General features: G+C 45.5%; 1 protein-coding gene across 2 annotated transcripts in view; it reads left to right on the forward strand.

Moving 5' to 3' along the window:
- The window catches only part of GALNT16 (polypeptide N-acetylgalactosaminyltransferase 16), a 238,210-nt gene that overhangs the window by 184,339 nt on the left and 41,472 nt on the right, over positions 1 to 12,399 (forward strand). For both annotated transcript variants that reach the window (XM_061611137.1, XM_061611138.1), the window contains 3 exons: positions 852 to 917; positions 4,198 to 4,319; positions 7,835 to 7,922. In XM_061611137.1, the coding sequence (XP_061467121.1) occupies positions 852 to 917; positions 4,198 to 4,319; positions 7,835 to 7,922 (276 nt within the window). The remainder of the gene's footprint in view (positions 1 to 851; positions 918 to 4,197; positions 4,320 to 7,834; positions 7,923 to 12,399) is intronic.

Below are 12,399 nucleotides of genomic sequence, written 5' to 3' on the forward strand. Positions count from 1 at the left end.
ATGGCACTATGGGCGCATCCGCAGAGGCCTTCTCTGGCGGCCCTCTCTGGCCCCTTCCCTCCATGCATTTAGGCTTGAAACCAGTGTTTTATTGCAGCCAATAGAATAGGCTGTGGTGTGTGCTTGGTGGTTGCAGTGAGTGTGTATGTAAATGACAGTTTATCCAATTTGCAAATGTGCCCATGGGGCCCCCAAAGTTGATGACTCCTGCTTTAAGGTCTAAGCTGTCTATTGGCTGTTCACTACACTGCAGAAAAACAAGTCTCAAAGTCTCTTTCTTCCCTTGCAAAGTGCCCTCCGGAAAGGATGATGTGAATCAGAGAAGATACAGTGATAAAGGGAGTGTTTAACTTTCCCTCTGCCCATGGTTTCCCCCCTGCATATTCCTCTTTTCCCTCCACTGATTTTCTTCCTCGCAGTGATCTGGACACTTGTTTGTCTTGCAGACATGGGTTCGGAACTGTGCGGGGATAAAAGCAGCTTGGTGAGTGGGAAATTCAGGTGAAAATAGGCTGGCAAAGGGAGGGTTAGGCACTCCCCTCCTACTCAAAAGCACCCCACTCCTGTGGGCACAATGCAAAGACAAGGAGCTGTTGGGCTTTGTTATACATAGCTGCAGTGTAACGTGCAGTTTGCCTCACCGTGCTGGAGAAATGCTGAGTTAAACATATAAGGCAGGGGAGGAGGAGTGCTTTGGGTGATACTTTAGGCATGGGGTTAAGGCCATTTATTTTGGGCGCAACAAATTGATTCATATCGTAAATGAAGCAAAGCTTTGCCCTCCATTGAGACATAGCTTTATGTCAACGCCAAACTAGGCACTTGTGCCAACTGTTATCTCTTTTCTTCAGCTGAGGACTGCCAGCTCCTTACCAAGATACCAAAGGTCAAGTGTCTTCGCAACAGTCGGAGAGAGGGTAAGCATGACAGATTTTGCAGGAATCATTGGCTTTTACAGGGACCTAACAGCCGTGCAAATGAAGACTTGTGGGGAGGTGGGAACATTCCTCTGAACCCATCGAGCCCCTTTCCTAGATCCAGTTAATCATCATCTTGAGAGAGTTTTCTTTCCCCAGTTCAGATCCTTGCCACTATTTGTAAGGGCAGCAAAGCTTTTTCTGTGTGCCCAGGAGAAGGTCTACATCTGTGAAATTCCTCTTTCAGAGCAAGTGTGATGTATCCAGGACAGGCATTTCCACTACTTCAGTTGAAGGGCCATCTACCATAAGAAGTTCTATCTTGTCTGAATTGAGTTTCAATTTTTCGCTCTCATTTATTTATTTATGTACTGAATTCATTTGAGCCCATTACAAACCTCAGGCAGTGATTCAAGTGCAAGAAGTGCCACAACTCATTCAGATGGCAAAGAGAAGCAGAGCCAGGCATCAGGAGTGTACTCCCAGTGATTTCACTGTGAAGATGTGTGATTGAAAGATAGAAACTCTGTTGCATTCCATGGGGAAGCACATGGGGAAAGAACAGCAATCAGCTTGCACAGTCTGGAATTTTCCAGCCCATTAGGGGCAGAACTATAAAGCAGCGTTCCCTAATCCTAACTAGGGATGGCTGAGATATGCGATTCAGTTTCTATTTCAAGCGGAACCTATCAAATTTGCACTTTCTGAAACAATACGAGAACCAAAACACAGCCATCCTTCAAAATTTTTACTTTTTTGAATTTTGCAATGCAGTTCATCAACTGCACAATGTTTTTAAAAATGCATGTTAGGAGAAAGTGTGCATAAAAATGAATATATAAGTGAAAATAACATCCAAAATGCATTATATGATAAGCATTTGCTTGTAGAAATGTGCACATTAGTCAAAACTGCCTACAAAAATGTTTTAGGAGAAATTTGCACTAAAATGCTGAAGAATTTTCATGAGGATTTTTTTTAAAAAAAAAAATTGCAAATTGCTACATAAAAGTGGAGAACTGAATTTCAGATTGGAAAAATGAGAAACTGAGAGAGAGCCAAAGCTGACAGACCTTTCCATCTCTAATCCTAATTCATGTTGCTGATCCAGAAAGATACTGCGATCCAAAAGATACTGAAAGTTCAAGAGAATCAACAGTGTTGTAGTTCCTGGTAAAAGTAATAAACTGTCTCAGTCCTGAATCCTGCTCAGGAACCAGGTGGAAATGGGTCTAGATATGAGAAGGACTACATGGAGTAATACATCTGCCCACAGACTGAACAGCCAGCTTAGCTAGAAAAGGACTATTGGCTATTGATTCCCCTATTCATAGGAATCCAGGAAAGGCTTTTTTTAAACAGTGGCCTTACTACAGCTTGTTTCAGGCTAGATGAAGGATGAGGAATCTGTGGCCCTTCAGATGTTGATGAACCACAGCTCCCATCATTCGTGACCATGCAGGGTGGGGTGGATGGGAAGCCCTGAGGTTCCCTAATCCTGGAGATGGTGGAAAGAACCCCTTCAGTTAAGAATTTATTACCTTCCACAAGGCGGCCATAAATTCCTCCTAGCTTTTAATACTCGCAATAATGGATAAAGGTCAAACTGACATGTAGTGGTATGTATAGATCCAAGTATCCTGTCCACTTCTTTGGATATTAAAAGTGGAAATTAATTCAGTGAAAACTGACTAGAGGAAGATGCATCTGCTAATGACTGTCAGCAGTGGAATCAAGGTCAGAGCAGACAGGAGCAATTGTATCCACAAAGAACAATGCAAAATGTAGCAGCAGGCTTGAGGATTCTAAACCATCCAATGAAGGAGAGTCAGGTTGTAAAAACTCAGAAAAGCTGCACTGGATGAAGTTGTACAGACACAATGGTGGGTGAGAAGAAATCCCACCATGAAATAGGTCTTCAAGTGGCCTCTAAGCTGGGTTTGGATAGACTTGTTGTAGGCTTTCCTTTATCTGCACTGAAGCTATTGTCCCTGTTGTACACGATGTCCTACTGAACCATGGCAGAGGTCTGTATCCTGGCAGCCAAGAAAGGATGCCTGAGAACTATTGTGACCACTTCTTGTCAAGCTTCCTGTTCCAAGGCTGCAATAAAAGTAACTGGCCAAATCGGCTTTAAAAAATTTCCCCCCAAGATTAGCTGGAGGCCACTTGAATTCATAAGGATTCACCGTCTTAATGGGTTGACCATCTTAATGGGTCCAATACCCCAGCTGAATTTACCTCAACAACTGAAAACAAATCTTCCAGGAGTGGGCTTGTATAAATTTGTGGAAAACAGCTGAAGAGTTTTTGAGATAAGCTAAAAGAGTTTCAAGACCAAGGAAATTTCTCAGAGGTGTTTTGCACTTCCCTAAAAAGGAGTCACCGTAGTTTCAGCCCAATGATTCCCATGGTGAGAGGTAAACGGGGAATTCAGGAGGGGGAAGCATTAGAATGGTGGCAACCAAAGCATGCCTGTGCAGGGCCTGGTTGCCCCTGAATGAGGCCAATTATACAAACAAAGGGATAGGTGCTTTGTAAAGTAAGTCAAGAACAGAGCAAAAAGAACTGCAATGCACACACTTATGATTGCATGTCTCATCCATGTTCTTTCTGTCAGGATCATGATGCTACAGGAAAGCTAGACATCTGTCATTTCTCCCAGACATCCACAGTCTTTGGATCCTACCTTCATCTCCTAGTTAAGGGAAGGTTCAAGGGGATAAAACCACTCACCTGCATGATCAGTTAAAACACCATGTCTGTGGGGTCCAAATAAGGCATCCAATGCACAAACTGATCTGATTTGGGGGAATTAGTTTCAGCTTTTGCAGCCTGAGGATGTGGTCAAGGTGCTTGCAGCTGTTCATCTAGCCCTCTTGATCTTTGCCCATCTTGGCTGATTCAAGCTAACCAAGGGGGACTGGCCAGGTGGACCCAGGGAGTGGTTAATGCTTTGTAACATGAAGGAGTGCTGCCTGCCACCCTTAAGGAGGAGGTGGGGCATCCACTCCTTTAAAAAAAAAACACCCTGGACTCAGAGGTCACTGACAACTGCCACCCAATTGCTAATACTTCCTTCTTGGGGAAGGTGTTCAAAATGGAGGTAATGGTTCGGCTGCTGCTGCAGGCATTATTGAATGATACTGTTTATATAGAACTTTTCCGGTCTGGGTTCAAGCTGTGTTTTGGGACTGAACTGGCCTAAATAATTCTGCGTTCTCTCTCTTTTCTGCTGCCCTTTTTTCTCTCTGCCATCTCTCTCCTCTCCCTTTCCCAGGACTAATCCGTTCTCGAGTGCGAGGCGCTGATACGGCAACAGCTGAGATTCTTACTTTTCTGGACAGTCATTGTGAAGTGAACAGCGAATGGCTACAGCCTATGCTTCAAAGAGTGAAAGAGGTGAGCAGCTCTGGGCTTTCTTGCCTCCTGCTCTTGCTTTGCTCCATCCTGTTTGCTGTCGGCTGGTCGCCATCTCCTCATGCCTCATTCTCCTAGCTCCTGTGATGGTGGGCTCGACTCAAGCCACTGCAGACAGAAAAGAGGCTTTCCAGTCTCTTATCTCCTGTTGCTGAATTCCCACTCTCCACATGCTGTATCCCAATGCAGGTGTCCTTTTCCTGAATTGTGAAATAAATTATGTAGTGTGTGGAGTTTGGGGGGGGGGGAGAAAGTGCTAGCCCCAGGGTAAATGGAGAAAAAAACGATGTAGCTGAGTTGGCAGTTCTCATCCTGGATGTGTCAAGGAGGTCAGGGAGAGGATGTGATGGTGCTGCTGAAAACTCTGCAGTGACAGAGCTGAGTGGGGAGGGATGATCTTCTGGTTGCTTCTAAGGCCTGCTTTTTCCTTCTCAGGAAGAGAAGAAGAAGAAAGGTAGTTGGAAAGGTAGTTAAACGGGTCCAGGAGACAGGAGGGAGGAACTGCTATAGATGCACATTTCATACAGTATATGTTCAGCTTAATGCCAAGAGGAAGAAGGTGAAACCTTAGAACTGGCGACTTAAAAAGCCTCAGCTCAATAAATACTCCCTCTTACTAGCCCATAAATGTCTGCTTTATATTTGCTCATAAAATCCTGATGGTGGCAGGACCAACAATAGCAGTGGCAGCTCAGTGACTGCTCTTACACAGAGTGAGACGTGTCTGGACAGCGCAACAGCAGGGGAGGATCTGAGTCCAGAAGTTTCTAGAAGTTTTTTGTTAATAGATGGAGGGGTGAGAGTTTGTGTGATCTCACTTGTCTTTTTTCAGATTCTTGTTTGGATTTTCTAATTCAAACCAACCTTTTTGTTGTCTAGAGTACAACTTGAATTAGGCAAGTTTCACAAGTTAGTGTAAGGGTGAGGAACCTTTTTCAGCCTCGTGACAGTTCCCTTCTGGGCAATTTTATGGGGGACACATGACAGTGGTGGGGGGAGCCAGAGGCAAAAGTGGACAGAACAAAGAATGTATTTTTTACCTATGTACAAAAGGCTAGTTACTACACCCACCCCACTGTATCCTCCATCCAGGCAAGCAAGAGGCATTATCAGAGTTCAAGGATGGATTTCAGCCCAGTGAAAACACTGAAGGAGGGTGCAAAGCAGGGCCAGTGAGGGGTGTAGCCTGGGGAAAGTCTAGAGCCAAGTAGAGAGGTCTGAAGGTCCTCACCCCTGGTAACTAGCATAAGTAATAGACTGATCCTGAACCTTTATAAGGTGAGGTCTCTTGTCATACAACATTGCATTTTAGCACTTACTGACCATTTGTAATGCAGTGGTTTACATAGCAACAGAGCTTCACGATGTTCTGGTGGATGCCTATTTCAGTGCCAAGCAGCACATTCATTAATATATCCTCTCCCAGCAATTCATGTTCTGTGAGGGGAGCTGGGAGGAATTTTCAACATGGTCACCAGACTAAAATTCCCAGGATTATGTGAGGTGGGGAAGAGCAGTGACAGTTGTCATACTCGTATAAACTAGTAGACTTAATATACCTTTAGACATTTTCTTCCTCATCTCATCCCCGTGCCTCGATCTTGGAGCCCAGCCACGCGTGACACAAATGATGTGATTATCAGCCACGTGGTTGATATGTGTGGGAGGGAACTGATTGTCCTCAGGAACACAGCATGCGGTAAGGGAAAGTTTAAGTTAGGAGTGGGGACCTGTGCTCCTCCACATGTTCCTGGATTACAATTCCCATCATCCCCAACCATTGCCCATTCTGGCTGAGGCTGATGGGTGTTGGAATCCAGCAATATCTGGAGAGCCAAAGGTCCCCATCCCTGGTTTACGCATTCCTCCTTCCCCCACTGTGATATTAGTGAAAATTGCCCCCCCCCAATGTGGCAATTTATATTAAGAAAAACATCACTAAGAATGTAAGTCTTTTCCTAATGTAAGTTGCCATGCAGGGGACTATTTTCATCAATATCACCATTGGGAAAGGAAGGCTTAAACCTCACCTCACCATGTGCTGCAATGAGCAGCATGAAGGCGATCCTCTCTCCTTATGCCTGGTATTTTCAAAAAGCCATGATGTGATCACTTAACATGTCTTATCTGTCATGTGTAGCTTGGCTGTTTTTGTTCTGGAGCAAACAATTACAAAGCATTGGGGGGCTAGGCCACTGCCCTTATTTGGACAGCTACTTTGCACACAATTTTCAAAGCTGCCATTTCTGATGTTGTTGTCTTTGATATGCTGTTCTAGTTGGAATTTAGATCTCTTGGAGCTTGTCAGTGCCAGCTATCCTTGACCCATAAACATTCATTACCTAAACATGAAACATCTGGCATGTCTGTTGGCATCCGGTTGACTGTTGCAAGAACAGGATGTTGGACTAGATGGGCCACTGGCCTGATCCCACAGGGTCAGCTTAAGTTCATCAGACCAGTTTATATGGAGACCAGCTTTTGAACCTTTTGCTCCCTGCTTTTTCTTAACCTCTTCTAAGATGGGCAGTATGGGATTGAATCCCACCCAAAATAGCAAGTCTGGAAATGGCCATTCTCTGCTGTTTCAAGCAGCCACCTTGCTAGGAGCAAATGTTTCTAATTACCAAGGATATTTCATCACAAGTCAGTGAGTACCTCTTTAATGAGAGATTCACTTTGCAATGGCAAAACCTGGAGTTAAAGCCCTAATTAGGGACTCCACTTGGGATATGAGCTAGACTTCACCAGCTGTTCCAGGGATGGGTCCCTGGGAACATCTGGTATGGATGCACCCGCAGAAGCAGTAAGAACAGTTGGAGAGACAGGTTCTCCTGGAAGACGATTCAGTGGAACAGTTGACAATGACTGCATAAATGAGCAGACTTCACTAAACAATGAGAAAGGTCAGAAGGATGCTGATAGAATGGATTTAAAACCATCATATAGCTGAAGTTGCAAAGAAGAAGGCTTACTCCATGGAGCTCTCCAGTGAAGCAGAAAAGGAAAGGGTTTCTGCCACAAGCACCAGTTTCCCAACCATATGATTCCAGTCCATCAATAGCTTTTCTAGGATGACCATAAGAAACCAAAGGCTTAACCGTGTACCTGCTCAATCTGATAGTGACTCTGATCAATAACTCTTTGAAACCATGTCCTGTATAGGTAACCAGAAAATCGAGAACAGACATTTACCAATAGCTATTGTACTATGAATCTCTTCCTCTTTTTAACTGTGGCAGTTAAATCATATTCATCTCACTACTGCAAAACAAGCAAACAAAAACACAAGAGGTTACAGTTTTGTATGCAAGAGCCACAGATTCTTTCTTAGTCCAAGCAAGTAACCTGGACATAAGAAAGGAAAGCAAGGCAGTATATAAATGTGCTTCTCATTCTGCCATGTGCATAACTCTCATGGTCTCTGATTTCCTGATGCTTAATCTCTCTCCCTCCTGGCAAACTTCTGATTTCCTTCCTCCTTGTCTATTCTTCAGGATTATACTCGGGTGGTGAGCCCTATCATCGATGTGATAAGCCTAGAAAATTTTGCCTACTTAGCAGCATCAGCAGATTTGAGGGGAGGTAGGTAAGCTGATTAAATATATTCTTAAGAAAGGTCTCTCCTCTCTCTCTGTCTCTGGATAGCCCCAGCCTAGCTTGTTACTCTTGATCCCTGATGCCAAATATGTTAAAACTTCATCAGCAGTTGAAGCTATACTCATAGGGTGCGTATGTGTGTATTTACGAATCTTCATGGCTGTGATTATGGAGTAGAGCCTTGCACGGTTTGTGCAGAATCCAGCTTTCACTTTTTAAAAACACACACGTGCACACACAGGCCCGGCGCTAGCACATGGCCAGGTGGAGACTGGCCCGGGGGCCCAGGATCTCACACAGGGACCTAGGGGACCCTCCCCGGATAAGCGCAGGCCAGCAGCAGAGGAGGGAATCAACGTGCTGGGGAAGAGAAGTGCCAGGACGGTTGCTAAGGAGCTTCCCCACTTGCCCTGAGTTTCAGGCATGGGAGGAAGGGCGGAGCTTACTGGCCTGTAGCAGCAGAAGTGAGACAATGCTGAGGGGTGGAAGGGGCCGGAAAAGAGCCTAACTGTCATTTCTAATGTCTGCTCAAAAGTAAAAAATGGAAATGGACTGCCTGCAAGTCGATCACAACTTATGGCGACCCTACGAATAGGGTTTTCATGGTAAGTGGTATTCAGAGGTGGTTTACCATTGCCTTCCTCTGAGGCTGAGAGGCAGTGACTGGCCCAAGGTCACCCGGTGAGCTTCATGGCTGTGTGGGGATTCAAACCCTGGTCTCCCAGGTTGTAGTCCATCAACTTAACCACTACACCGCACTGGCTCAAAAGTAAGTCCTGCTGAATTCACAAGGGGAGCTTCCTCCCAGGTAAATGTAGTTAGAATTGCAGCCTAAGAATGGGATGTGGAGCTTGGAAGGAAGGTAAGAAGGCTTTCCTGGTTTTCTTAGGCTGAAATCCAATAATGTCAACTCAGAAGTAAGCTCCATTGGGTTCAATGGGACTTACTCCCAGATAAATGCATTGGATTGCAGCCTTAATTACATAATAAGTATTGTCTCCCCACCCCCTCGTTCCCTTTGCCCCACTGGTCTGATAGTGTGTATGTAGTAAGAGCTTCCCTCTCGTTTTACAGGAAAGCTTCCGTTGTTCAGGTCTGTACTGCTTTTGTGTATGAATCCCCTCTCTCCCCATCCCTCACCTCCTCACCTCGCCAGCTGTAGCTGGGAAGCTCCTATTATTATTTTCATTTATATCCTGCTTTTTCTATAAGGAGCTCAAGGACTGTTCTTCCCCTCCCCATTTTATCTTCTCAACACCCCTGTGAGGTAGGTTAGATTGAGAGACAGTTACTGGCCCAAGGCCACCCAGAAAGCTTCATGGCTGAGCAGGAATTTGAAACCAGGTCTGTCAGGAGGTCCTAGTTATCATGTGTCTCTTTAACTTGGAAACTTGTACATTTATGATGCCTGGAGGTAACACGGCATGTTCAGAGACTTAGTTCGTCTCTAGAAAGGCCCTTTTTTCAATCCTTCATACAAAGTGCTATATTAGTAGTACTAAGAGCATTAAATCTCCACCAGTGCTTCGTGTTTATTCTGCACTAGACATCAGAGGTGATTCCTCTTATTAGACATTTGTATGAGGGTTTCTGATGGACTGAGGCATGCTGGAGTATTGTGTTGCGTCTGTATTTATATGGGTCTACAGTATTTGAAGGTTTCTCCGCATGTAAGGCCTGTGATGTGAAGGTATCCTTTAGTGTCATTTTTGGACACTATACACACTTCTTAACATATTGGTGAATTATAGTTGAATTATTGTGAATGTCTTTTTTTCTTTAGAAATGGAATTTTAACTTTTAAAAAATAGTATTTGCTTAAAAGGGCAGCCTTTAAACTACTGACTTGTCTTTGGCTTGCCCTGGTGCTCTGATATAACAGTGCCCCGTGGCAATAAGGAGTTCTAAGAATAATTCTAGAATGCCTCTTAATATCTCAGCACAGTTGAGTAAATTGTGAGTGTAGGGAAAGGGCCATTGCAGCATCTGCCTTGCATGCAGAAAGTCCCTCAGATTCAGTCCCCAATGGGATCTCCAAGTAAGAAATCTGGTAAGAATAACAGGGTCGCACTCCCCCTGTCCTTCTCCCAAAAAAGGTAATCCATCAGAGCGACCAAGGCCGATTCAGTCCCATAACCAGGCCTCAACCCAGACTGGAATGGGTCAAGATAATCTGTATCATCCAAGAGTATTTGCAATTGCTACACCACAACCCTCTCAATCACCTTCCCTAAGAAGGGGGTATTTGCGACCAGTCGGTAATTGTTGCAGACCAATGGGTCCAGGGTGGGCTTTTTCAGGAGCGGTTGGCTCACCACCTCTTTCAGGGTGGCTGGAACCACTCCCTCCTGCAATGATGCATTAACCACATCCTGGATCCACTTGGTCAAACCCCCTTGGTAAGCTTTAATTAGCCATGAAGGGCAAGAGTCAAGAGGACACATTGCTGGCCGCATCATCGCAAGCACCTTGTCTACGTCATCAGGCCACATTAACTGAAACCGTTCCCGAGAAGTTGCAGAAGACGTTGCACTGAACACCTCATTGGGGACTACAGTAGATGTAGATGGGGCATCAAGACTGCTACGGAGGTGAGCAACTACCCTCAAAGTGCCTTGCAAACAATTCACAGTGGGCCTCCATAGGGTCTAAAACTCAATTTCCTGGAGTTGATGTCAACAGATCCCTGACAATATGGAAAAGCTCCACTGGATGGCTACTTGAGCATGCGATGGAGGCAGAGAAGTGGAGCTTCTTTGCCACCCTCACTGCTACACAGGAGGCACGGTTATGATGCCCGATCAGCCTCACAGCATGTCTTTTGCCACTTGCGCTCTAGCCATCGTCCAGCCTGTTTCATTGCCCTTAACTCACTGGTGTACCAAGGTGCAAACTGGGCTCCACAATGCCAGAGAGGGCACTTGGGGGCAACTGTGTCAAGAGCCCGACATACCTTGCTCTTCCACAGCATAACAAGGGCTTCAACAGGGTCACCTGCTTTGTCTACTGGGAACTCCCCCAGGGCATCCAGGAATAAAGTGGATTCCATTAGTCTCTGGGGGCGGACCATCTTAATTTGTCCACCACCCATGAAGGGAAGGATCAGAGACATAAGTCTAAACTTCACCAGGACGTGACCTGACTACCCTATCTCCAGACCACCTCTTCCTCCATCTGGAGCAAAAACCAAGTTGAGGGTGTGCCCTGCCCTATGCATTGGGCCAGTGACAACTTGAGACAGCCCCATAGTCGTCATGGAGGCCATGAAGTCCCCAGCCAGAACACTAGAGGCAGCATCAGCATGGACATTGAAATCACCCAGGACTATCGTTCTGGGCTCCTTCGATACCACAGCTGAGATGGCCTCCACCAGCTCAGTCAGAGAAGCTGCTGGGCAGGAGGGTGGATGGTACACCAGCAGCAACCCTAGTTTCCTGTCTCCTTGGCCGAACACCAGGTGCAGGCCCCCACAGCCAGCTCCAAGACAGAGTGGTTTCCTGGTGAAAGATGGAAGTTCTGTAACCGCAGCCTCCTCCTCTCCTCCCTGCAGCCTGTGCTGGTGTTGCACCGAGTATCCAGGTAGGCAAAGCTGGATCAGATCAACTCCTCCTAGCTCACCCACCCAGGTCTCAGTAATGCACACCGAATTGGCACCTTCATCCACGATCAAATCATGGATGAGTGTGGTCTTACTGTGTACCAATCTGGTGTTAAACAACAACACACAGAGGCCAGTGGGCACAGCAGATGAGCAACGAGGAACCCAGCCATGAGATGAGTGGCAGCAAGGAACAAGGCATAGATAGCCTCGGTAAATTTACCCCAACAAATTAAAATAAATCAAAAGTTTGTATTTTTCTTTTATAAGAGGGGGTTGCAATATGGGCGAAGATTTGTTTTCTTTGGAAGGAATGGGGCCAAAAGGGAGGAGGACTGTGGTTTGAGGAGGAAAGGGAGGGAACAACGGCCCACTGATACTCTGTGCCCGAGGGTCCCAGAAACCTGGAGCTGGCCCTGCACACACACACACCAAGAGTCATATCCAATCTTCATGAAATACATTGGCAAGTTCTGTAAAAATGGTAAGGATCTGGGAGGGAGTTCAGGTGACTAGAGAATGGGGAATAATTACTTAGCTGCCGGTTCCTTCCTTGGGTCCCCATTCTTATCTCTCAACCTTAGAGACTAAAGTTTTTGGTTTTTAAAAAGAAGATTATTTATTTTAAGCCTGTGTACTTCTCCGTCACTTTGTGTTTAATGCTGTGGAGCCATCTATTGTATGTAATTTCACACCTTAAATCCCTGATAAATCATATATGTGCACTGTGAAAGACAAGGGGGGGATGAGTGCCTTTCTTTTTAAAGTTAATTCTGCCACTGATCTGCACTTACCCCTCTAGTTTGTGAGGTTCAGGTTATTAACGTGAAAGGGGGGTATTGCCAGCTGATCTACAGATGCTGC

The sequence above is a fragment of the Rhineura floridana genome, chromosome 2, assembly GCF_030035675.1.
Source record: "Rhineura floridana isolate rRhiFlo1 chromosome 2, rRhiFlo1.hap2, whole genome shotgun sequence".
In the NCBI taxonomy this organism is placed as follows: Eukaryota; Metazoa; Chordata; class Lepidosauria; order Squamata; family Rhineuridae; genus Rhineura; species Rhineura floridana.